Source organism: Vombatus ursinus, unplaced genomic scaffold (genome assembly GCF_900497805.2).
Source record: "Vombatus ursinus unplaced genomic scaffold, bare-nosed wombat genome assembly UNPS02014799.1, whole genome shotgun sequence".
Classification (NCBI taxonomy): domain Eukaryota; kingdom Metazoa; phylum Chordata; class Mammalia; order Diprotodontia; family Vombatidae; genus Vombatus; species Vombatus ursinus.
In genome coordinates this window covers 19,264,700-19,288,825 of record NW_020954577.1, presented here as the reverse complement: position 1 = coordinate 19,288,825, position 24,126 = coordinate 19,264,700, and the positions used below count along the sequence as shown (strand labels likewise).

The window sequence follows — 24,126 nt, the reverse complement described above, 5'->3', positions numbered from 1 at the left end:
GGTTGGAGAAGCGCCTCTTCTCAGCTAGGAGGACTCCAAGGAGGGCAGAGTCTGTGATGTAGTCGATCAGTAATTTTACAAAGCATGCGTTCTTGTTCGCTGTCGTTGAGGAGTGGAGTGGCACCAAGTCACCGGGCCCAAGGAGCAGTGGGTGGTGCAAGAGGCTCTTAAGGTGGGCTTCAGAGACCTCGGTGTCTTCTGTTGTTCCCTCCCCTTGCCGGGCTGGCTCTTTGCTGGGTCTGTGGAGGTGCCTGTCCAGACCCCCCTCCCTGGGTTCTGTCTGTGTGAGGCACTGCGCAGAGATGGCCATGATCTGGAGGAAAGTCCAGGGGGAGTCTGGCCACCTTTGGGCAGAGGTCGGGCCAATAAGATCATTTTTCTGATTCACCTGTGGAGCACCAGCACGGCTCAGACAAATGGCCTCCCTCTTCTTCTGTCGGGCAGAGGCAGGCCTTTCCCTTCTTTGTTTTCCACTCCCCTCTGGGAAGTGACCTTGTCTGCCTGGGAGTTTTTATTCTCCTTAAGGAAAAGGAGCAAGAGGCGCCCCCCCCCCCCCCCCCGGCTGCCCCTGGGCCACCCTGTCAGAGGCCGGTGGTGGCTGGCCAGATGGCTGAGCAGTCTCTCCCCGGTCAGCAGGGGGACAGTCGGGGTGGGGGGAGGGGACTGTTACTTGGTCCACAAGGAGAAGGGGATTGCTTGTGGTCTTTCAGACCCTAAAAACTGCATTGTTTACATCAATAGAAGTTGAACATACCGGCCATCTTGCGAGCGCCCAAGGAGAGAAAGCCCAGCAAAAAGGAAGGTGGTGCCCAAAAGACCTCGACCCTGCCTGCTGTCCTTTATAGGCAAGTATTGAGGATCTGATGGGGCAGAGCAGGGTGGGAGGGTGGGGCTGGGCTGGAGCCGCTTTTGTAGCGCCAGGCCATGGGGTCCTGGCCAGGAGCGGCCAAAGCACCTTTCATACCCCATTCCATTTTTCCTGTGTGCCCAGTCAGCATGATTCAGTCTGATAGGCTTTTGTTCTGTTTCCTTGTTTGGCTTATTCTGCAGTGTGACGTTGAGTGTGTAGCAAGCTCCTCCCCAGCCTGCAGCCAGGCCATGTGTGGGCTAAGCTGAGCCCCTGCTGCCATGTTGGGAGATGGCAGGCAGGGAAGGTAGTCTTCTTGGAAAGTCCCACAGGAACAGTGCTGTGACTGGACCTCCTCAGAACCGATGGAGAGCCCAGCAGCCGCTGTACCTGTGGGAGGGCCTTCGGCCACCTTTCTTTGGGAGCTAAGATGGTTCATTGGAGGATCAGCCAGAGATAAGATACTTTTTTGTCCATTACAATGTCATACACATTACTTGCTTTTCTGAGGGTGTGGGTGACCATATTGGCACCATGGCAGTGCCCTAATACCAGTGTAGATGGGCAGCTTCTTTGCATCTTAGATTCTTACACCCCTGGAGCCCTGGGAAGCTAAGTCACCTGCCCAGGCTCATCCAGGCAGGACCCAGGCCCAGCTTTCCAGCCTCTCCATCAATCTGCTCATGTGGCTGTAACAGTAGAAAATAAAATCCCAGTTTCCTTTCTGTGCACACACACTCACCCACCCCACCATTCTCAGAGAGTGGTACCTTTGCTGTGATGAACTTCAGCTAGAATCCCATTTGATTTCTATTTATAATCACTTCCCCTTAAGGGTACTTTGCTTCTGTTTTGCAGGAGGGCAGTTTGATGTCTGAGAGTCTTTGAAAACTTGACTTTTGCAATTTGTAATGACCGGTTTATTTTCTAAACCCCAACATTTAATTTGGAAATGCTTCATTGTCTACCTAAGCTATCTTGGGAGGACTTATTGAAGGATATTTTTAGATTTCAAACATTCATGTTAGAAAATTAAGTGAATTTTGATTGTATTTGAAATTCTTTAATGTGTCAGTTTTGATTGTCTTTAAATATCTGTGAATTATCTTTATTTATTTATTTATTTTTTTGCTTAGGCAGTTGGGGTTAAATGACTTGCCCAGGGTCACACAGCTAGTAAGTGTCAAGTGTTTGGTCTGAGGCCGCATTTGAACTCAGATCCTCCTGACTTCAGGGCCGGTGCTCTATCCACTGCGCCACCTAGCTGCCCCTCTGTGAATTATTTTTAGCATAAATTACAAATAGTAAGATATTTGGAGGAAATGGCCCTTGGATATGGAAGGATTTCCTCTATGTTGTCCATAAGAGAATTGAGTGGACTTTTCCATAACTTCTGGATTTTTTTTTCTCTTTCTTATTCAGTACTAAGGAATCAATCTAAGGGAAGCATGCATTTCCAACTCCTTAAGTCAAGGGGAACAGATAGTTATGCCTTTCTTAGAAGATTTTGAATATGACAGTTCCTTAGTTAAGCTTTTGAACTGGTCATTGAAGACTTCATTGGTATTGAGAATTTGGTAGTAATCACTACCTCACAACACACACATGTGAAGGAAATGTTTGTTGTCTGTTAAAAAAAAAAAAGAAAGCAATAAAAGTTGATAATTAAGGAAATGGCCTATAGAAAGGAGTCTTTGTAATGCTTTCCATTTTGGCATATGGTTAGAAATGGTTGGCTGTCTTTGAATAGTTTGTTATTTTCATGCTTTTTTCCCTGCCTTTCTTCACAGTTGTGGAATTTGTAAGAAGAGCCATGACCAGCATCTCCTTTTGCTGTGTGACACCTGTAAGCTGCATTATCATCTGGGCTGTCTGGATCCCCCTCTGACGAGGATGCCAAGGAAGACCAAAAACAGCTACTGGTGAGGACAGTTCTGGGCTCCTAGCCGTGACTGCTGGGTTTGCTGTTTGTGCACCAGGGACACGAGAGGCTGATTTAGGCAAAAGCGGAGAGTAGACGTTACCGGCACCTTCCTCAGTGTTTATTCGGCCTGCATGTGCACTGACTATGCCAGTGTGCCCCCTCTAACTATAGGCAGCTTTTTGTTGTCCCCTCTGACTCTTGGTGACCCCGCTTGGGCTTTTCTTGGCAAAGATACTAGAATGGTTGGCCGTTTCCTTCTCCAGCTCGTTTGGCAGATGAGGAAACAGAGGCAAGCAGGGTGAAGTGACTTGTTCAGGGTTGCTCAGCGAGTAAATGTCTGAGGCCAGATTTGAACCAGATTTTACTTGGTCTGGGCACTTCATCCACTGTGCCGCCTAGCCGCCCGTGTCCAACTCTTTGTAACCCCATGTGCCAACTGTCCATGGGGTGTTTTGTCAGGCGTACTGGAATGTTTGGCATTTCTTTCTCCAGTTTTATGCGGGCAAGGCTTAAGTTACTTGCCCAGAGTCACACAACTAGGCAGTGTCTGAGGCTGGATTTGAACTCCGGTCTTCCTGACTCCAGGCCCAGTGCTGGCAGGTGCCAGCTGCCCACAGCCACATAGGTGGCTCAGTGGAGAGAGCCACAGGGTCTAGGGGCAGGAAGATCTGAGTTCAGATCTGGCCTGTGACACTTTCTAGTTGTGTGTCTCTGGGTAAGTCACTTCACTCCTGTCTCCATCAGTTTCCTTATCTGTAAAATGGGGATTGTAACAGCACCTCCTCCCAGGGTTGTTTTGAGGACCAAGTGAATTAACATGTGTAAAGGTCTTTGCAGACCTTCAAGTGTCTTGCGAATGTTGGTGGTGAGGAATGATTGTCTGCAGGTGTCTCTGTCTTAGTAGTGAGAGAGACCCTAGCCCACCCACGAGGCAGCGGCGCTGCACACCTCCCCTGCCGATCAGAGGGTCGCCCGTTCATTCCGTAGGAGGCCTGCACTTTTCCAGCCTGTCCAGAGTTCAGAGGAAAGAGCTGTCAGCATGCCTGAGGTGGGGCCAGCAACGCCACGGGACGGATGGCTCAGGTTGAGAGCCTCATTGCTCAGTGGGAGAATTAGGACAGAGCTGCCAGGGTCAGGGATTCTGGAGCCTTGAAAAACACCTCTCCTCTTGGATGGGGTGACTGGGGGAGTGAGGTGGGAGCTGGTGTGTGTGTGTGTGTGTGTGCGCGCGCGTGTGTGTGTGTGCGCGCGCGTGCGTGCGCGCGCATATATGTCTATAAATGCATATGTAGTTTGGTGTTAGTAACATGCCTACTGTTGTGCTCTCAGCTCTGTTGTTATTTACTCACTTCAGAACTGGCCTTGTCCCTCCTTCTAACTGTCTCGGGACGCTCCTGGGCCCTTTCTCAGAGGGAGTGCTCTTGGAACCTTTCCATGCAGCTTTTGCTTTAGCCTAAATCACTTGGATCCATTAGCCTACATTTTTTTTTTTTACAATCTTATTAAACATATTTTCACATTGGTGAGGTTGTAAGTAAAAATTAAAACCAATAGGAGAAACCATCGGGAAAAGGAAACAAAACTCAACAGAAGAGAAAAAAATAGCAATTCAACTTCCATAGTTCTTTCTTTGGATGTGGATAGCATTTACCATCACAAGGCTTTGGAGATGTCTTAGATCCTTGTATTGCCAGGAAGGGTTAAGTTTATCAATATTAGTCATCGTACAACATGGCTCCTACATTGGTTTAATAGAATTTTTTAACCTGGTCAGCTTTGAGACAGAGATTTCTATTTCTTTGATTTTTTTTTAAGCTCTTCCTTAACAATTCTCTGTTAAGAAACTGATCAGATCTCAGTTGACTCCTTTGCCCATCATGCTTTCTTCCTTAAAGATTTTATGTAGTTACTCATGTAGTTTAAATTTATTAAGTGCTATTTGTCAGCCCTGGTAAGTCAGTCAGCATTTTATAAGGAGTAAAGAACTACAGTTCCTTGTAATGCAAATGCATTTAAAATATCCACTTAATGTTCCTAAAATGGTAGGGGATTATTACAAGTAATCGATTTCGTGGACATTTGTTAAGCAAGGAATCGTGTGGCCCAGAGGCCTGAGGATACAGCAGGGAACCAGGACTGACTGTAGCATGCCTGCATACCTCCAGGGCACAGGAAGAATGTGAAGGTATACAGTTGGCTTCAAGCTTTATGCTGGGAGCTGTTGAGGAGCGTGTGTGAGGCTAGTGGGCATGGGAAGAGCTCAGAGAACAGAGCCCAAGTTCCGCTGTGGTCAGTGCTCTGATGCAGGCCAGAGAGGTGAGGGAGGGCCTGCCTAGCCTGGGCATCAGAGAGGGGTCAAGAACGAGCTCTGGCTCAAGTGCCACCTCGTCCCTGTGCGTGCTGGCTCATGCCGCCCAGCAGGCGGTTTTTTCTTTTGAATTCCCAGAACACTCGGGGCTTTTTTTTTTTTGTCAGAAGACCCTTCTCCCCTACCACTTGAAGTCCCTACTGTGTGCCACAGACCATGCTAAGCCCTGAGGATACAAGGAAAGACAAAAGATGGCCCCTTCTGTCAAGGGAAACCATCTGAAAACAATTGGATACAAACAAGAGACATGTAGGAGAAAGCAGGAGAATCAGCAGAAGGGAGACCCTGGCATGAACGGGGAGAGAAATGGCTTCTTGGTGAAGATTGGATTTTAGCTGGGGGAGAGTGTCCTGGGCGCAAGGGAAGAGCCAGGGAAATGCCCAGAATCTGGAGTTTGCTAAGGTAGGATCAGGACAGTGTCCAAGGCCGCAGAGGGGTCAGAGACGCCCATTCGGTTTGGCCACGGAGAGATGTGAATAACTTTGGAGAGGGCGTGGAAGTGCTGGTGTAGATGGCCGTTTCCACCAAGGGCCGCAGGGAGAGAGGACAGTGGTGAGCGTGGGTGGAAGGACCACATGAGGCTGGTTTGTGGATGGGAGAGACGTGGGCCTATTTGGGGCCTATGGGTGAGTTCAGAGGAAAGAGCTGTCAGCATGTTTGAGGTGGGGCCGGCAGCACCACAGAGGGATGGCTCGGGTCTAAAGCCTCATTGCTCAGTGGGAGAATTAGGACAGAATAGTGACCTTCTCCAAAAATGCATGCAGCCTTCCACATCTGGGGCACCCCTCCCTTTTTCTTTAGCGTTTTAAAAAAGTTACTGATAATGTGTGTCCTCATTTCTTACAGTGCTCCTGCACGGTCATATACCATAACTTTTCTAGGCATTCCTCAATTGTTGGATGCTGCTTTGAGGGAAATATGGGTCACTTCTTACTATGGGCATTAGGAAGTAAGACAGGGCCAGCAGTCCTGGGCTTTGTTCCCAGGGAGAAGCCTTGTGGGGGCTGCCTGGAGGAGGTGCCAGGAAGCATCGTCTTCCGTCTCTTGGGATGGCCATGGGTGCTAAGTGGGTGGCCAGCTAGCACAGGTCCATTGGCTTGTCTCATTCTTTCAGATGTGCTAATCTCACGCTTCAGCTGCCTTTGCAATTGGAAGCTAGGCTTTCCCTTTTAGTTAGTTCGAGATTATTCTGGAGGATGTGGTTTTACCAGAGAAATTGAACTGTATTGATCGTGTTCTCTTCGTCTCTGGGTATGCCTTTGTGGCTTCTTTTCAAGGTCGATAGAAGCCATATAAAATAGACCCTTCTTTTAAAGGTCAGGATTAGCAGAAGGACCCCTTCCTCCCCTGCTGCTGTTAGTTGTTTTAAAATGATTGTCTTTTCCCTCCATGAACTCTCTCTTGAGATTGGATCATTAAGCTTGGCCCCCAAGAACTACATATGTGCATCTGTCTCTGTTAACTAGAGAGGCTGTGAGGAGCCTCAGTCTTCTGTCTGTGAAATGGAGCCAGTCCTGGGCCGTGATGCTTTCCGATGGTGAGGACTCTCAGCGTCAGCCCACTGTCCTCTCTCCCCTGAGCCCGCTGTTGCCTCCAGCCACCGTGCTCGTTCATGTCCCACGCTTCCCTCCCTTTGCCTGTTGGGCCGTAGCCCCCGGCTTGTCCCCCTCCCCTCTTTAGCGCCTTTCCTTGCTCGTGTGTGTGCTCCTTGGGTGCTCCTGGGCCTCTGCAGTCGTCTCTTTACAGCCCAGGGCCTGTCTCTGGGGACCTGTCCCCTCCGGTGAGTTTGGAGCCGATGCCAAAATCTGTCTGCCGAGCTCTAGCCCCCAGCCGCGGCCCCTGTCCAGCACCTCCACTGGGGCTTTCTGTCACTCCTCCCCAGCCCTGCCCAGGTCGTCACCCACGTGACCACCTCTTCCCCGCCCTTGTTTGTTCCCTCCGCTTTGTCCCCACGTCTCCTTCCTTAGCCAGGGAGTCATCGAGCTTCGTGTGGCACGTCTCATACCCTTGGCGGCTTGGGTTAGGTTCTGGGCTAGTCGGTGCCTTCCTTGGCGCCATCTCAGAACCCAAATTTCCTCGCACCTCGTGTCTGTGGGGTCCTTGGCTTCTGCTGACTTAGCCTGGGAGCCCAGCACCCATCCCACCGTATGCGCTTTATCCTGGCTCTGCTCCTTGGTCCGCTGAGTCCCTGACATGGATGTGACTCTTGGGAACGATTCAGCTTAGCCTTAGTGGGATGGGAGGGTTGGGTGTCAGAGAACCATAAACGATGCCGGCACACTGACCTCTACCAGAGGCCGTTCGTTTCTCCACTTGTGGTGTCCACCCGTCCCCCAGCTCTCAGCTGTAGCTCCAGGAAGCTGCAGCACGTGCAGCAGCCAACCGCGCGAAGCCTTGGCAGACGGGCTGAACTTTCTAATTTCTGAGTTGCTGTCAGGCGAATCTTTGAAAGATTCTAAGAGAGGGAGAAAGCGGCCTCACAAGACTAGGCAGCTGGGTCGGGGGAGGTACTGGACTTGAAGACCAAAAAGCCCGGGTTTGAATCCCGCTTTAGATACTTAGTAGCTGGATGTTTTGGGGGAAGTCACTTATCAACTCTGTGCCTCAGCTTTCCTTTTCTGGAAAATGAAAGGGGTCAGATACAACCTCCAAGGTTCCTGCCAGCTCTGGATCTGTGATCTTAGGAGCCTGTCACCGCAGTAGCACAAATGTCCAGTTTCCCAGAATTGGTAGAAAATGGAGCCTGGTGACTGTCACCGATGGTAGTTGAATAAATGGCTCCTGGACAACTTTCAGGGGAAATGGTGGACACAGAGAGCCAGCATGTCAGTGATTTGTCGAGAAGAGGTTCTGCTGGACTTAGCTTGTTCCTTTATTACTTTGGTCGAAGCATTTGGGCTGTTCTTGTGGAAAATCTGGCTCCACGTGGAGGCCAAAGAAATGGTACAATTAGGTGGGTGTGGAACATGTCCAATGGAGAGGCTTTGTGGCTTCCTTAGTGGTTCTGCGCCGGGCCCAGTGTTGGTAAGCGTTTTTATCAGCGATTTGGATGAGTGGTATGCTTATCAAGATTATAGATGCCATAAAGTTAGGGTGGATGGCCCGCATGTGGCCTGCCTCAGTCAGGTTCCAAAAAGCTATTGACAGGCTAGAAGACTGGGCCAAATCCAGTAAAATTTAATCTAACTGGGATAAATCGTACACTGATATTCAGAAAACTCCACTTCCCAAGCACCAGGTGGGGAGATGTGACTAGACAGTCGTTTATTGGGAAAAAGACCTGGTGATCTCAATGGACTGTGAGCCCCGTGCGGGTCAGCAGGATGCTATTGCAGTAGTTTGTGACCTGGTCTTGGCTTCAGTTTGGTTGCCGTGTTTTAGGAAAGACATTGGTGACCTGAAAGCATAGACAGGAGAACCACTTGGCTCTTTAATGGCCTTAAGATAGTGTCACTGGAGGACCTCATTGTGCCTGAGGAAAAAGTGATGGAGGGATGGGGTCCACGATCGCCGTCTTCAAGTATTCTTAGAAGAGAGGATGGAGTTGTTGGGCTTGGCCCAAAGCTGGATCCGAATGAGGATCAGGAGAGGAGTGAGACCTGTCTTGAAGGCCTTCCTCAGCAGTAGGATGGCTCCTGGGGGGCAGTATTGCGGAGAGCATGGTTTTTCAGCTGGGCCATGGAGGTCCCTTCCAGGTCTGTCAACTGACCAGTGTAACTAGATTACGTGTGGGCAGCGCCTTTAAAACTGCCCAGCCATCTATCCAGGGGATTTATTTAGATAGATGATGATTTAGCTAATTGGATTTTCTGATTAATAGGAAATTTCTTCGAATTTCAGTCCATGTTAAATTATTTCTAAAATGTTAGGATATTTTCTTACTTTAGTACCGTGGTGAAAATAATTTAATTTTGCTTTTATGATAGAGATTTTTAAAATGCCCACAATTATAACTGAACAGCACTTTAAGTAGCAGTAATACTAAACTCACCCAGATGCTCTCACTGGGCCAGTGGCTGTCGGGTTCAGGTCTTCCCGACATTCCCAACTAAGATCAGTCTTCCTGAGAAGGGCTTTCTTATTGCCCTTTGCTCCTTTCTTTCGGAAGCTGTCTGCAGAGAAACAACTTTTGATTAACTGGGGTCCAGTCATTTGGATTCTGGTTAATCAGGGTGTAAGCGTTGCTTTTTACTTAGCGTAGGAAGTTTAAGGAGCTCATTATACTACGAGGTTTGTGTCAGGCTGGAATTATGAATCCTTCGATTAGACAGCGTCCTGAGAATGTGCTCACTCCAACTCTGTGCAGTGGTGCAGTTTTGTCCCCAGTTTGTCCTGTGACTTTGGGCAGGTAGTTTGTGTTTTGTGCTTCAGTTTTCTCTGTTGTAAAATGAAGGGCTCAGATGTTTCCCCAGGTCCTCTCCAGCGCCCATATGTCTTTGTGACCTTGTATTCGGACTACTTCCTAGGCAAGACCACTTACCAAGGCCAACCCATTCCCTGCTCAGGTGATCCTGTTCTATCCCATCTCTTCCAACAAATTGGCCCCTCTGTCACCTGCACTGTCCCTTATTTTCAATTTCTCCCTCTCCACTGGTTCATTCCCTGCTGCCTACAAACATGCCCATGTCTCCTCCATCCTGAAAAAACTCTCACTTGATCCTTTCATCCTATTCTCTTCTGCCCTTTGTAGCTAAACTCCTAGAAAAAGAGGTCTCCCATAGGTTCCTTTGTTTTCTCTCCTCTCACTCCCTTCTTAATCCCTCATGATCCAGCTTCTGACCTTATCATTCCACCAAAATCTCTTCTCCAAAGTTACTATTGATCTCTTAGTTGACATCCGGTGGCCTTTTCTCAATCTTCCTTCTCCTTGACCTCTCTGCAGCTTTGGATACTGTTGGTCACTCTCTCCTTTTTGATACTGTATTCACTCTGGGTTTATGGGACACCTCACCCAGTCCTGGTTGTCCTCCTACCTCTGACTGTTTCTTCTCTGTCTGCTTTGCTGGCTCCTCCACCAGATCACAGCCTCCAACAATAGCAGTTCCTCAGGTTCTGTCCAGAGTCATCTTCTCTTCTCTCTTTATACTGTTTCACTTGGTGATCTCATCAGCTCCTATGGCTTTACTTACCATCTCTGTGGTTGATTTTTTTTAATAGCAGGTAATAATGAAGATTACTAATAGCTACTGTATCGACTGCTCTTTCAATTATATTTTAATGTTAGATTAATTTTTTTTAATGACTATTGCTTTAATGAGTTCATTTGGTCTTGGAGTGTTGATATTTTCATTCTCTAGTAGGAATGTCTGCCATATTAGAAAATGAACCATTGATATCCCCCCTACCCCAGAAGTAAGCCTTCTTGCGCACTTTTTGAACAATATTTTCTTTGGAGAACAAATTGTTTGCAGTTTGTTATTGGTAAAAATGAAAAGATAGAGTGGCTACAAAAGCGAATAGATGCCGGATCAATGGATGCCTTTTGGGATTAAGGCACCACAGTCTATAAGTTAGTAAAGAAAAAAAAATGCCTCTCTTTTCCAAAGACAGTCCATTCTTGTCCATGTTGTATTACTTAGGGAAATTTTCTTTAAATATGTTCCTAGTGTTTCTGCAGATACAGATGGAGCTGCTTTTTATGTTAGTGAAAGGGTTTCCCAGTGGTTCAGAGGTGTGAGTTGTATATGGTGAGCGTCGAGGCCCATTTATCTATAGAAAATGGAACCATACACACGTGCAGGTTGATGGTTCGGAGGTGAAAGTGAGTATTTAAACACACTGTTCGGTTTTGTTTCCACCACAGGCAGTGCTCAGAGTGTGACCAAGCAGGGAGCAGTGACATGGAAGCTGATATCGCCATGGAAACCTTACCAGATGGGACCAAACGGTCACGGAGGCAGATCAAAGAGCCAGTCAAATTTGTTCCTCAAGATGTGCCACCAGAACCTAAGAAGATGCCAATCAGAAACACAGTAACTATCGTGGTTTTGTTTTTAATTATCATTACGTAAAGCTGGATGATATGTAAGAAACAAATGAATCTGTCTCCCATGCCCCAGGAGTGGGAGCCCCTCACTCTAGGATTGGTTTCAGCCTGTCTGTGCTACGTTGACAGCTGGTGTAGGTCAGGGGGCGTTGCTGGAGTCTTGGGAGTGAAAGATGCAAGCTGCCTTCCTGCTTAGATGTGTGTCTTTCACCTTCTCCAGAACTTCATTCTCCTGTCAGAATAGCAGTTGTGAATTCTACTTGTCCTCATCTGTGCCCGCTGTGTTTTAGATAGATAAAGTAAATTTGTACCAGCTTTCCACTTAGGTCTGTAGGTAGCCTTTACATGAAGGACACCCATACTCTGTGACACCTTTAGATACTGGAGATGAGACCTCTTGGTGTTACCCTGATCCCTAAAGAAATACAAATTGAGAACCTGGCAAAGTCCAAAGGCTGGATATTGCTGTTTGTGAGTATTTTTACTTTTTATGCTTCATTTAAACACAAAAAAAGAGTGTTTCCGTGTACCTAGCCGAACGCAGAAGAGGATCTGATAGGAAATTGTGAACTTCCATTTCATGCCACTTACCTTGTTAAAGAGATGATAATATCCACATTATTTTCAAAAGCATACCTTTTATGCTTTCTTCTGTCCTCTTCTGTGCATTTTAAAAAACATTTCAGTGCCCTGATTTTTTTTGCTGTCAGTATTACTAAATGCCCTTCTGCCCGCGTAACCGGCTCCTCCCCATTAAAAACTGAGAGAAAGAAGAGGGAGGGGCCCTTGTCACGAACGGTCGCCCCCAGTGTCCTTGTCCAGAAATCTGTGGCAGTCATATTCCTATATATTCACATCACAGTTTGTTCCACCATTCCACCAATGGATGGACACTCTCTTTCGCGAATCTTTGCTACAACGAAAATGCTTTCTGTGAATGTTCGTAGATATGGGCGTAATGGGCTTTTTTTCCTCCAGATTGCTTACAGAAATCTTAACAAGGTAACGATCATATTGAGGTGACGCGAGGGCTACACAGGCAGTGATTTTTCCCTCCCCTTTTTCTAATTTGTTGCTTCTAGTCTCTTTAAAATATTCTGCTTAATGCATCATTGATTTTTTGAATAAGCAACTCATACATTTACAGTCTTTTTGACTAGCTCACATTTTCCCCCAGTAATGAAAAAAGATGGCTCCTTCACATCAGTCTTCTTTGTGTGCTCTGCTCAATGTCAGACCTGTTGGATGCTGGATGTCCAGCCCTCACTTCCCGTCTGACTGGCCGTCACCGCCGCTTTCTTGGGCTCGTGTCCCTAGCATTCCCCACCAGGCATCGCACATCCTTTTAAATGCTGTGTGCCCTTTTCTTCTTTCCTTCTGATGTGTTGTGGGTGTAGCTTCACATGTTTTCTCTTGACTGCCTGTAATTCCATTTCCCTCTTTTTAAACTGAGGTGGCCCCACCTGTGTCCTCCCTGGGCCTGGGCCTAGGCCTCGGGTCTGGCTCTGGGAGCCAGAACAGCCTGGAGACCAGATGGGGAGGTTTGGGGAGAGTCCGGGTTTTCTTTGCATGACAGTGGTGGATGAAGGGTAGATGACAGCAGTGGGCTTGGAGACTCACGCGGAGGCTCCAGTCATCACCGAAGGGAGAGGGTCAGGGTTCTAGTCGGCCCGGACCATCCGTAGCAGTGTCTGGGTCAGTGGAGAGACTGGGTTGTAGGAAAGAATTTTTGTCAGGGAAGAAACAAGGTCCGGCAGTGGCCTCAAAGTGTCAAGTGAGAAAGGAAGAGGAGAGAGGTGGGGGAAATCCTGGAGGAAGCGCTTGGAAGCGGAGAGTCAGTCTCGGCGGCCTGTGAGGTGCCACTCATCTTGGACGTGTTGTGATCGGTCCATTGCGTGTGGTGGGCAGGCGTCCTTTAGTTTTCAGCTCGAAGGCTCTTGGATCTGCAGATGGCAGCTGTATGATCCGTCACGAGCAGATTCATTTCAGATGTCTGACATCCCGTCCTTCGGGGTAGCTCCCACCTGCAGGGGACCTGTAGGAGCATGGGGCGGGACGGTGTCGGACTTGGGGAGCAGGCTTATTTTATCAGGAGGCTTTACGTCACTGGGTGATTATAGTTTCATAAAGGGAACTGACCCCACTAAAAGGGGCAAACCTGGGGATGTGTGCTGTTTCTCTACAGATGAAGAGAATTTCTCATGGCCTCATCCATTTCAGTGTGTACATTTGGCTGCAGTTGCTTCTTGTCTTGGGGTGATTTGCTTGTATTACAGTAGAATATGAATACCTCGAAGGAGGAGGTGGGGGTCTGGTGCGAGGCCCTCACATGCTTCAGTACGCTCGTAAGGGAGTGTGCTGAGGCATCCCATCATCTCCTGTAATTGCAGGGGCACTTGGTTCGGTGGTTAAATTATTTTTGTCATTTCTGTGGACTAGGAAGCATATGTTCTTTATTTGGCGTCAGCTCCGATGGGTTAAATTTTCAGTTGATCATTTGTGCCTTGGAAAGTTACGAATCAGGGCTGATTGATTGTTTTAATTGTCTAGTCTTAAGAGACTGATGGAGAAAATGGAAATGATGCAGCTTCCACTTAAAAGTATGTCCTAGGTACCCCCTTCCTCCCGAAAGCTGATTGTTAAACGTTTACCAGCACAGCCCTGTTTGGGCCCCATAGGACTTTCTGGAACTTCTTTATACATTCTGAGAACTGAGTCTTTCTGCCTCCTCTGGAGCTCAGAGTGAAGGCCCAACAGCCCTTACTGCTCCTGCTGGCTATGGCAGAGGAACATTTATAGTCCTCTTTTCTGAAAATGAGGGTATGATAAAAAAAAGGAGAGGCCCCTTGGTAAAGGGACTCCAGCTGCCATCTGGTGCCTTGGGATTTTCCTTGGGAAAGGTTAAGTCTGGGAGATTCTGTGATAAAGGGTGCAGATCGGAAGGATTGATGCGTGGGGCTCAGGGAAGGGGAGGGGCTTCTCAATTTGCAAGTAGATCGTGGGAGATGTTCTTTCTCAGTCGTGGTCGCCTCCTATTTGGGGAGCCAGCCCAGACCGTCCTCCTTCGGGCTCTCGTCTTAAGTGTGCTTGTCTCGGTTGCTTCAGTCCTTGGATGTGGCTGTATCGAAAGAGCTTCCTGCTTTTTTGTGAGGACGTGCAGACTCCCCAGCCCCGCGGAGCCTGTTCCGTGGGGCCTGTGTCTCAGAGATTTGCTCTCCTCTTCCCTTCCAGTGTTCCTGAATGTGCTGCCATCCGTCAATTCTCATCCTTCTCTTCACACTCAACGGCCTCCCAACCATGTATAATCAGTTACTCCTGCAGGCTGCTCTCCAGGGCCACTGACATGACCGTCATCGCCTTGCACAGTCTCTACCCCTTCAGACGTGTGGTATTCAGAGGGCTTTAGGGTTGGTCACATTAGCCTTCTTCGTTGGTGCTGAATTCACCAACCCTAGTTTGTTAGTATTACGGATTAGTATTAATGACAATTGTTTGTGCCCATCTGCTGAATGAACACAGTGATGATACTCGGTCTGACTCCACAGCACCGCTGGTCAAAGGGAATGCTGACTCTGGCATTGGGGGATTCTCAGGGGCAGGGTTTACCAGCTGTTAGCTCCCCAAAATGCATTGTCTTTTTGCTTAATTAATACAATGATGCAATGTATTTAAATAATCTTGGCCTGCAGATGTATTCACTCCCTGCCCTTCCTCTCTGTCCCAGGGGCTCTGGAGTGGTTCTCTCAGGAGGGTCTGCTTTCTCTCCGCATGTCCACTTCCTGCCTTCCCAGGCCTCTCTCAGCCCTTCCCATCCCTCTTAGTCAGGGACCCTCCCTCTCTTCACTGGTTTCAGTTTCTGGGTCTGTGGCTTGTTTGGACGTAGCTGATGGCATGTTGTCTGCCTTGTTGGAACGTGAGCTCCTGAAGGGCACTGGCTGGCTTCCTTTGTAGCCCCGGGCCTGGGCACCATGCGGGCACCCTGGAAGCACTTGATAAATGCTTGTTGACTGACTTAAGAACAAGATATTTGCCTTAATGTGGTCCTGGCTTCATTTTGTTTTTGCTTTTGTGTTTTCTTTAAAGTGTAATGTATCCAGGTTACTAAGGAGGCCCATTTGGGAAACAACATTTTTATTAGACATAGTGATAGTAATTTGATGAATAATTATCATGGACTAATGTTGAAATGATTTGACTGACAAACTGGCTTCTTTTCTGCCGTTCCACCTGCCTGGTTTTGGGGACTCAGGGGGCTGCCTTACTGGGGTTGTTGGCCTTCTCAAGCTTTCCCTGTGCTTCCGGGATGTAAAAAGTCAATCTCGAAGTCCCTTTTGTGAGCAGTCTGCGTTTTAGAAAAAACAAAGTGCCTCTTAAACTTTAAAAACCTATACATACCCGCGCACGTGCATGCACACACACACACACCCCCCATCACCCACACCCTCCCATTCCCCCACCACCCACCTCCGGTCTTACACTCTCTCTCTGTCAGAGGGTATTAGGAACACTTGTGTAAACTCTTACGGTTAGTATTCATGCCTGACATCTGGGTCCATATCAGTGCTTTGGCGTAGGGCGTGCGCTGAGTGGATTTGTACCGCTGTTTGGCTCTGTTCTCTGACTTGAGTCCTCAGTAGGTACCTTTTGGTGATTGATGTTGGTTTTGTTGCCTTTTATTTTAGTATTTTTTGTGACACTGTTAGCATAAATTAAATGAGATAACATAAACCCTCCAGCCAGTTGGCAGGCCTGGAATAGTTTTTACTTTGGGTGCTAACCATTCCATCTGCTGTCTTTGAGTAGCCACCAGAAAGAAACAGATGGTGTTTTATTCACACTCTATTTAGATGAGTTCCATTTTCTTCCTAAATGTTGTGAGAGTGCCAGTTTGTGCTTTGCCTTCAATACTTCCATAATGAACAAACAAATACCAGTGGCATTTTCTGTGGGAGCCAGTCCATGGTGAAGGAAGCCCTGGGTACCTCTACCAAAGAGCAGCTGGCCTGTCTCTGAACCTCGGTGTCTTCTTCTACGCACATGAAACTGGAGTTCTTGGAGCTTGCCTCTGGTCCATAAGGTTGGCTTTCATTCTCCTCGTAACTGTGAGGAGGGAGAAGCTTGTCCATACTGAAGCATTTCCTTCTCTTTGATATCATTTTGATGAAGAAGGCATTCGTGAGGTCACAGCTGACACTTGAAGGTTTCTATCTGGTTATGCATGATTGATTGGCCAGGAGGAAATGGTGCCCAGTGGAGAATGCGCTTGGCTGGACCTGTGTGGGTTTTGGGGGCACGAGAAGAAAGTCGGTCACTAACCCCATCGGTGCTATTTCTTCTCCTGTGAGGAGTTGTTCTCTGGCCTTGGGGACACCAAATGCTACTTAGAAGTTCAATAGGTCCAGATGTAGATGCTTGGAAACAGTAACTGTAGCAACCTAGGAAGTGGTGGCTGGCCTGGGGACCAAAAGAGTCCTCGTAATTTTAACAAGCTTGATGAATTTGGCATTCTAGGGTGTGACATTGAGATCAAATGCTAGGTCAGCATGTGGAAGACCTTGCTAGTTAATGAATCAATGGGTTATTGGTGCCAAAATATTAGTGAAACAGGCAGCATGTCATGCCTTCCTTTGAGCCCCTTGAGCAGAATATGGCCCTTTTCAGATTTAAGGAACCCAGGAGGCAGAGCATTCGTGGCATGGAGAACACCTGGAGAAAATGCCCAGAGTCAGGAGATGGTGGGTCTTGTGGGAGGAAGGCCACGGAGGCTGGTGTCACTGGGTCTGGGTCACAGACTGTATGGGGGGACGTAACGTCCAAGAAGACCAGAAAGGTGGGAGCAGAGCAGGTACTGAAGGGCTCTGAACCCCGAGCAGAGGACTTTGTATTTGATCCCAGAGGTGGGGTGACAGGGAGCCAGTGGAGTTTGTTGAGTATACATGGGGGCGGGGGGCATGACATGGTCAGACCTGTGCTTTAGGAAGATCACTTGGGTGGCGGAGTGGGGTTCACCCAGCAGGCTGCTGTAGTAGTGCAGGTGGGAGGTGATGAGAGCTTGCCCAGGGTGGCTGGTTTCAGAGGAGAGAAAGGGGCACGTTCTAGAGATGGTATGAAGGAACGTTTCTAAACCTTGGCAGTAGAGTGGAGACAGGCTAGGGCAAGCACAGAGGTCAGGGTTGACCACTGGGTTTGGAGCCTGAGGGCGAGAGTGGGAATGGCAGTTTCCTTGAGAATGATAGGGAAGTGTAGAGATGGGGAGAAGTTGGGGGGGGGTGAGCTCAATTCCGAACACATTCCGTGGCCCTGCTAGTTCAAGATGTCCAGTCTGCAGTTGGAGATTGGAGGTGGAAGTGGGCACAGCGGCCGGGGCTCCCTAAGTAGATTTGAAAATCCTGAGCGCTGTGGTGATAATTGAATCCCTGGGAGCTGATGAAATCATCGGGAGTCCGTGGGACATGTTCAGTTAGTGGGCAGGGCCTGGATGAAGGGGAAGGAAATGAGCATTTATGTAGCCCTACTATGTGCCAGACACTGTGCTGAGGGCTTTTTATAGATATTATCTCATTTGGTCTTCACACCAACTCTGGGGGGTAGGAGCTGTTATCCCCATTTTATAGCTGAGGAAACTGAGGCAAACAGGTGAACTGACTTGCCCAGGGACACACAGCCAATAAATGCTTGAGACTCGACTTTAACCCAGGTCTTCCTGACTCCAGGCTCAATACTGTGTGCACTCTGGTGCTACCTAGCTGCCTCTACAGCATCCAGTAAAGGAGACACATAGGAGAAGAGCCAAGAGAGAATGGTGTCCTGAAACCCAGAGAGAAGAGGGAGCGTTGACAGCGTCAGCAGCTGCAGAGAAGGCAAAGACATTGAGGAAGGAGGAAAGGCCATTCATTGGATTTGGCAACTGAGAACCCTTTGTAACTTTGGGGAGGGCAGTTTGAGCTGAGGGAGTAGACTGGAAGCCAGGTGGAGAGTGCTCAGAAGAGAGCACAGGCAGGGATGGGGAGACTCCTGTGTATGGGAAGTAGCCTCTTCAAGGGGGTAGCCATGAAAGGCAGGAGAGGCAGGAGAGACGGGCTGAAGATGGGCTGGCCTGGGCGTGTCTGTGGCCGGTAGGGAAGCAGCCAGTAGACAGGGAAGGATTGAGATTGATGGGGGGGGGTGACGGGGCAGTCTGCTGGAGAAAGTGGGAGCGAATGGCATCCCTTATGAAGGTAGAGAGGGGCTTGTGAGCCAAGCCAAGGAGGTGGGTTGGGCTACGGAGGGAGCTCTCAGGGAATGGCCTCAATTCTCACAGCGAGAGTGGGGCCCAAGAGCCAGGGCAGCTTGGGAGAGGAATGACAAGGTGCAGAAGAGATTTAACTGGGGAGTGGGGGAAGTGTGCCCGGGGGTAGGGAGGGCCCATGGGCACTCTTGTGCTGGGGTCAGGGTTCACCTGTGAATGAAGGAGACTTCTGCTTGTTTTCACTGACGTTAGTGACACAGCTGAGGGGCTCGGGTTCACTGGGCCATCGTTCAGTCACTCAGGGTTTTTCACTGGTCTCATCATTTCTGTTTCATTTGGTTTCACCCAGTTAGGGGGCCTTTGCCATCATTGTGAAGGACTGGAAGTTGTACACTTTGTATTCTGCAAAGTGAATGAGTTAGTGGTGGAGTCTGGACTGAGCTGGCCTGCATTTTAATGGGAAATGCAAGGCTTTTTGGAATTCTAATGGACTTGGGCAATTTCAAACATTTTAATGGAGCTAGGGCTGCAAATGGTCCTAATCACAACAGAATATCTATTTGCTTGAAAACAAATTAGTTTTGGCAATTCAGCGTACTTTTTTGTTGGTTTGGATCTTTTGGAGGCAATCAGGATTAAGTGACTGGCCCAGGGTCACAGCTAGTAAGGGTTTGAGCTCAGGTCCTCCTGACTCCAGGGCCGGTGCTGTATCCTAGCTGCCCCGTAGTCCACCACACTTTGACAGCACTGGCCAGTGGCCCCTCACATCCTCTCTCCTGGTTCCTTCATTTTACAGAAAAAGAAACTGAGACCCAGAGAGGATGCATCTTGACAGGTCACAGCTGTTACGTGGCACAGGCTGCAGCTGGGTCTGGATCTGTTGCCCCAACATGTGCTAAAGCTTTCCCTGTGCCAGGTCCTTCTCACGGTGCCTGGCACAGAGTATGCTCCTAATGGCTGCTTGGGCCGAGGCGGTATCCCTGAAATTGTGGTCAGCTCATTCTTGATGGCTTAGGGAAGTCTCACGTGGGTGTCCTGTACTTTTTCCATTTTAAAATTGACCTTTGCAATTGGAAAGTTTCTGAGGGTTGGGGATTTAAGTGAGTGGTAGGAAGAGAAGTGCATGTATTCTGTTCTTCTCCTTTCCCCAATGCCATGTAAATGGTGCATCATGGTATTTAGGAGACGATTGTGAAATACTGATGTGTTTGTTTATTTGCTTTTAGAGAACCAGAGGCCGCAAAAGAAGCTTTGTTCCTGAAGAGGAAAAACCTGAGGTTGGGGACAAAAATACTACTTTTTCCTACAAAATTGAACATTTGTTGGAAAACATCTTTCTGGCCTCCCATTAAACCTGTTCTCCCCCTTTCTCCTTCTTCCCTTGTTGTGGTAGGAGCGAGTTCCTCGGGAAAGGAGACAGAGACAGTCTGTGCTCCAGAAGAAGCCCAAGTCTGAGGACCTCCGTACCGAGTGCGTGACCTGCAAGGGAACTGGAGACAACGAGAACCTCGTGAGGTAGGCCTGGCCTTCTTCAGTGCTCGGGAGGGTTAGCGCTCCCACGGTCGCTTTGTCTCCTTGAGTCTGGGATGAGAGAGCGAAGGTAGGAGAACGTCCCCAGACTGGCTGCTTCGGCACGGCCTTGCTGCTTGCCCTCACTCTGGGTGGAGACTTCCATCCAGTGCACGGGCTGGCCCCCAGACAGCTCACTGTCTCTTGAGCATGGTCTGCCACTGCTGAGGAACCACAGGGTCCCGCCATGCCAGCGCTCTTGTACTTGAGTCTCTGAGGAGACAGTGAGGGGGGTCGGGGGAGCGAGGCAGGCCGGCTTCTCCTCAGACACTTGCCGAGCCCTGTCTCGTCGCACCTCACAAGACATGTGTTAATGCTTCTTTCTTCTGAAACAAAGAAAGCTGAAAAGGTGGCCTGGAAGGAGTTTTGTTTTTGTTCTCAGTTCCTTTTCCCCTTCCCCTTTCTGTCAGGGATCTGGGGGCTGAGTGGGAGGAGCTGACACTGCCCGGGAGCCATGATGGATAGTGCCCACACCTGTGCTGGTTCTGCCCTTCACTTCTTTAGCTAAGCCCAGAGACAGCTTGGCATCATGGTGAGGACACTGACTGGACTTGGGGTCAGGAAGCCTGCTGTTCTCATCCATCCTCAAGCCTCACTGGGTGACTCTGAGAAAGCTGCCTCAGTTTCCTCAGCTGTAAAGTGGAAACACATGGCGTTTCTGAGGCCCAAACGGACTAGTGTACATAAAGTGCTCTACCCATTCTAAAGCACTGAATCGGTGTTCTTCACGCTTAGCCATTTTGAGAAGAAAGTAGACACCCTCCCTCGTGCCCCCCAACTGAACAAAGTCCTGGAAGGCCAGAGACTCATTCAATGCTGGCCATCTGGCCCAGGGTTCTCCTCCACCCCATCGGCTCAGAGTCGTGGCCAGCCCAGCTCCGCCTCTCCCTCCTAAGCTGGGTGAGTCTGGGTGATTCTGCTCACTCTCCCTGAATCTCAGTCTTCTCCTCTCCAGAATGGGGTTAATCCTTGCACTTCCTGCCCAGCCAGCTTACAGTGTTGTTGTCGGGGAGTCCTGATACCAGTAACAAGAATTCAGGTTGTTCTGTTCCCTGCCTCTGGCAGCTAGCAAGACGATAGCCCGGCCCTTGCCCTCCTGGTGCTTACAGTCTGTGAAGGCAGGTTACATCCCTGCAACTGTCTTGTTTCCAAGTATGACTTTCTAGTCCCCAAAAGAATAGAATAATGATGGGTTTCATGGCTGGATTTATTTAAAGAAGCGTCTAGTGGACGTTCAGTGAGGCATCAGCTGGTACGTCTTAGGAATTGATGGGACCTGGTCACCGAGAAGAAAGAAAGTGAGGCTGGTTACCGCCGGGTTCTGGGAGAGCAATGGCGGCCTGCAGCATGAGGGCAGCCGATTGGGACCAGTTGGTTCTCAAGCAGATCTCCATTGAACTAGGGAGAAACTAGACTTGGAATCTTGTTGGTTCCTTAGGCCGTGCCAGTGGGTCAAGTTGACCTAAGTCAAGGACGTGGAGCAGAAAGGGGCACGGTGACACTTAGGTGTCCATGAATAGAAGTGTTGCTGGGCAGCTTGGCCTTTGGGTTCTAGTTCTGCTTTGGGCCCAGAGCTGCCTGTGGGACCCTGAGTGCCTCGCTGTGCTCGGATGGCCCACGCTGTTATCTGATCTGAGCAGAGCTGCTCTGTGTGGGTAGAGTAGAGGGGCTTGCTTCATTCAGAGTTGATAGCAGCAATGAAGAAGTCACAGGTTCAGTTGAAAAATAGATGTCTGTGTGCAGGAGAGGCCTTTGGCACTGTCCCAGGCTTGGCCATTGGGATGATTTTTACAAGGATTCAGAAAACCTGAGCCTTTCGGGTGTGAGGCTGCTCGCTGTGTCAGAGCTTTTTATGAACCCCCAAGGTAGTCCCAGGGAAATGGCCACTTGCTACACTTTTGGGTGGGCGTTTTTCAAGTATGGGCCACTGTCCGGTGTCTGAGGCCAGTGAGCAATCCCTGGTAGCCTCCCAGCTCTGACAGGGCCCTAGCATCATGAAGATGATCTGGACCGTCCTTCCATCGTTTCCCCCCGTCATGTTGTCTCTCTCTGTGGAGTAACCAATCAACGGGAGTCCTGCAGACACGGCATTTTGGGGGATTCTGGGAAGGGTTTGGGAGGCTTTCTTTTTGTTTGTGAGAAGGTGAAGGTGAAGCTGTGCAAATGCCAGAGTCCCTGGTTGGGTTTTCTCAGGAATATAAGGGTGTTAGGTCCATTCCTACGTAGGTTATTAAATATTTTTGAGTACAGTTTTGATTTGAGTGTGATTTTAAGTAGCTTATAGAGCAGTACTGAAGAGAGTGGCTTTGTCCTTTTAGGGAGAGAGGAAGAGAGGGAGGGGGAAAGAGAGAGGAGAGGAAGGAGGGGGCGGGCAGGAAGAGCTCATTCCTCTAAGGCCTTACATCTGCCTGTTAGAAAGTGGACTCTGCCTCGTTTGGTTGGAGTTTAAATGTGGTGCATCTCCATGATCTTTTTTAAACTTTTTTTAAAAAAATTATGACATTTAAAATGAAGTTTCCTGTGTTCTAAGCGTATATTTCAGTGCTCGGGAAATAGACCCCAAAGATGGATCTGAGTGCGAGAGTGTATCTGTTGTGCCTGTTTAACAGCCTTGAAAAAATGAAAACTTGGGGGAAGTCATTTCTTGGACGGCTGGCACCACACCACACATACAAAGTGTGGACTTAAATAGGCACTGTCTCCCTAGGAGAGTGTAAGCCCCCTGAGGCCAGGGGCTACTTGATTCTCAGCACCTAGTGTATAGTGCCTGGAACAGAGCAGGCACTTGATAAACACTTGAGGATTGATTGACAAACAAAAGCCTTTGTTTTCCTTCCAAGCTCCACTGTCCACATTGATGCATATCTCTGTGACTGAGAAGTTAAGTGGACACGCCCACAAGGCCAGTGAGAACAGTGCCTGGTCTGGAGAAGGAGTGTGAGGTCCTGGCCCACAGATGACCTCAGAGGCCTGAGGGAGAGGATCAAGGGCCTCTAGAGGGGAGTTGGCACCCCCTCAGGCAGTTGGGCAGTCCCGGAGCTGAGTGTGGCCCCAGAGAGCCGGGATAGATATGCAAGGACACCGGTGGGCTGCCCCCTGGGCTCCCAGAGTCAGAGAGGCCTGATGGGCCTCCGGATGGTGGAAGCCACCATTGACTGGACCGGTCTGTCCTCTGGGGCCCCATCCAGCGTGTGGCCAACACCTGCTGGTCATGCCTTCACACGTCTGCCCCTCCACTGCCCAGAGGGGGTGCTGTCGCTGTGGGTGGGTCTGGCTGCCCCCTTCCTCCTCTCCAGGCTGTCCTCCTCTGGGACGTCATCACTGCTCCATCTGTTCCTGATGACTCCAGAATCACACAAAGACCTTCCTTTGCTGGCCCTTTCCCACCTCGTCCCCTGCACGTACTCTCTGGCCCAGTGACACTGACCTCCTAGACATGGCTGACCAGGTCTCCCGTCGTGGAATGCTCCCCCACCTTGGCATCCTTCAGTCTTGGTCCTCTTTGCTACTGCCTTCTGCTCAGGGCTTAGAATAGGGAAGTATCGTAGTTCCTGCCTAATGAATGCTTGTTCACTAACTGTGTCAGGACAGAGGCCGCGTGGTCACGGGGTCATGGAGCCAGGGAGACCTGGGTTCCAGTCCTGCCTCTGACACTTGTTAGCTGTGTGACTCTGAGGAGTAACTTCCCAGTGCCCTGGGCATCTTTGTAAGGTTTCCGTCACCTAGGAGAAGCCAGCCAACGTGGGGAAAGGAGGTTCCTCACCTTGAGGTCCTCTCCCCTTCTCTGATGAAACCATGTGTCCAGTCTCCAAAAAGGAGTAGGCCCTGGGGACCGAAAAGTGAAAATGGGAGGCAGACAGTGTGTTAATAGAACAAGAGTGACTGGCCGTTCTTGAGCACATGAAGGTTTGCAGATCACTTTCTCTGTGTTGTCAGTCACCCTGGGAGATGGTGCAGTTGTGTGGGGGCACATCATGACTCAGTGTCTGAGGCTTGGACTTGGGTCTTCCTGACCCCAGGCCTAGCACCCTGCACTGTGGGCACCCTAGCTGCTTCTTGCATCCAATAGAATTAGGGGCAAAGTGGAAAAAAAAGAGTAAAAACATTTGTCTGATAACAGACTTTTAGAGTCAGTGAGCATGCAGTCACGAAGCCCACACTGTTTGCCAGGCACTTTGCTGGGCCCTGGGCATCCCAAGACAGG

General features: G+C 49.2%; 1 protein-coding gene across 7 annotated transcripts in view; it reads left to right on the top strand.

Moving 5' to 3' along the window:
• PHF14 (PHD finger protein 14) overlaps positions 1-24,126 on the top strand; it is a 174,495-nt gene that overhangs the window by 58,638 nt on the left and 91,731 nt on the right. For all 7 annotated transcript variants that reach the window (XR_003569997.1, XM_027872045.1, XM_027872043.1 and 4 more), the window contains exons 12-16: positions 742-845; positions 2,638-2,769; positions 10,943-11,111; positions 19,580-19,630; positions 19,747-19,868. Coding sequence is in view for 6 of the 7 variants with exons in the window: in XM_027872045.1 (XP_027727846.1) it covers positions 742-845; positions 2,638-2,769; positions 10,943-11,111; positions 19,580-19,630; positions 19,747-19,868 (578 nt within the window). In the remaining variant the exon portion in view is untranslated. The remainder of the gene's footprint in view (positions 1-741; positions 846-2,637; positions 2,770-10,942; positions 11,112-19,579; positions 19,631-19,746; positions 19,869-24,126) is intronic.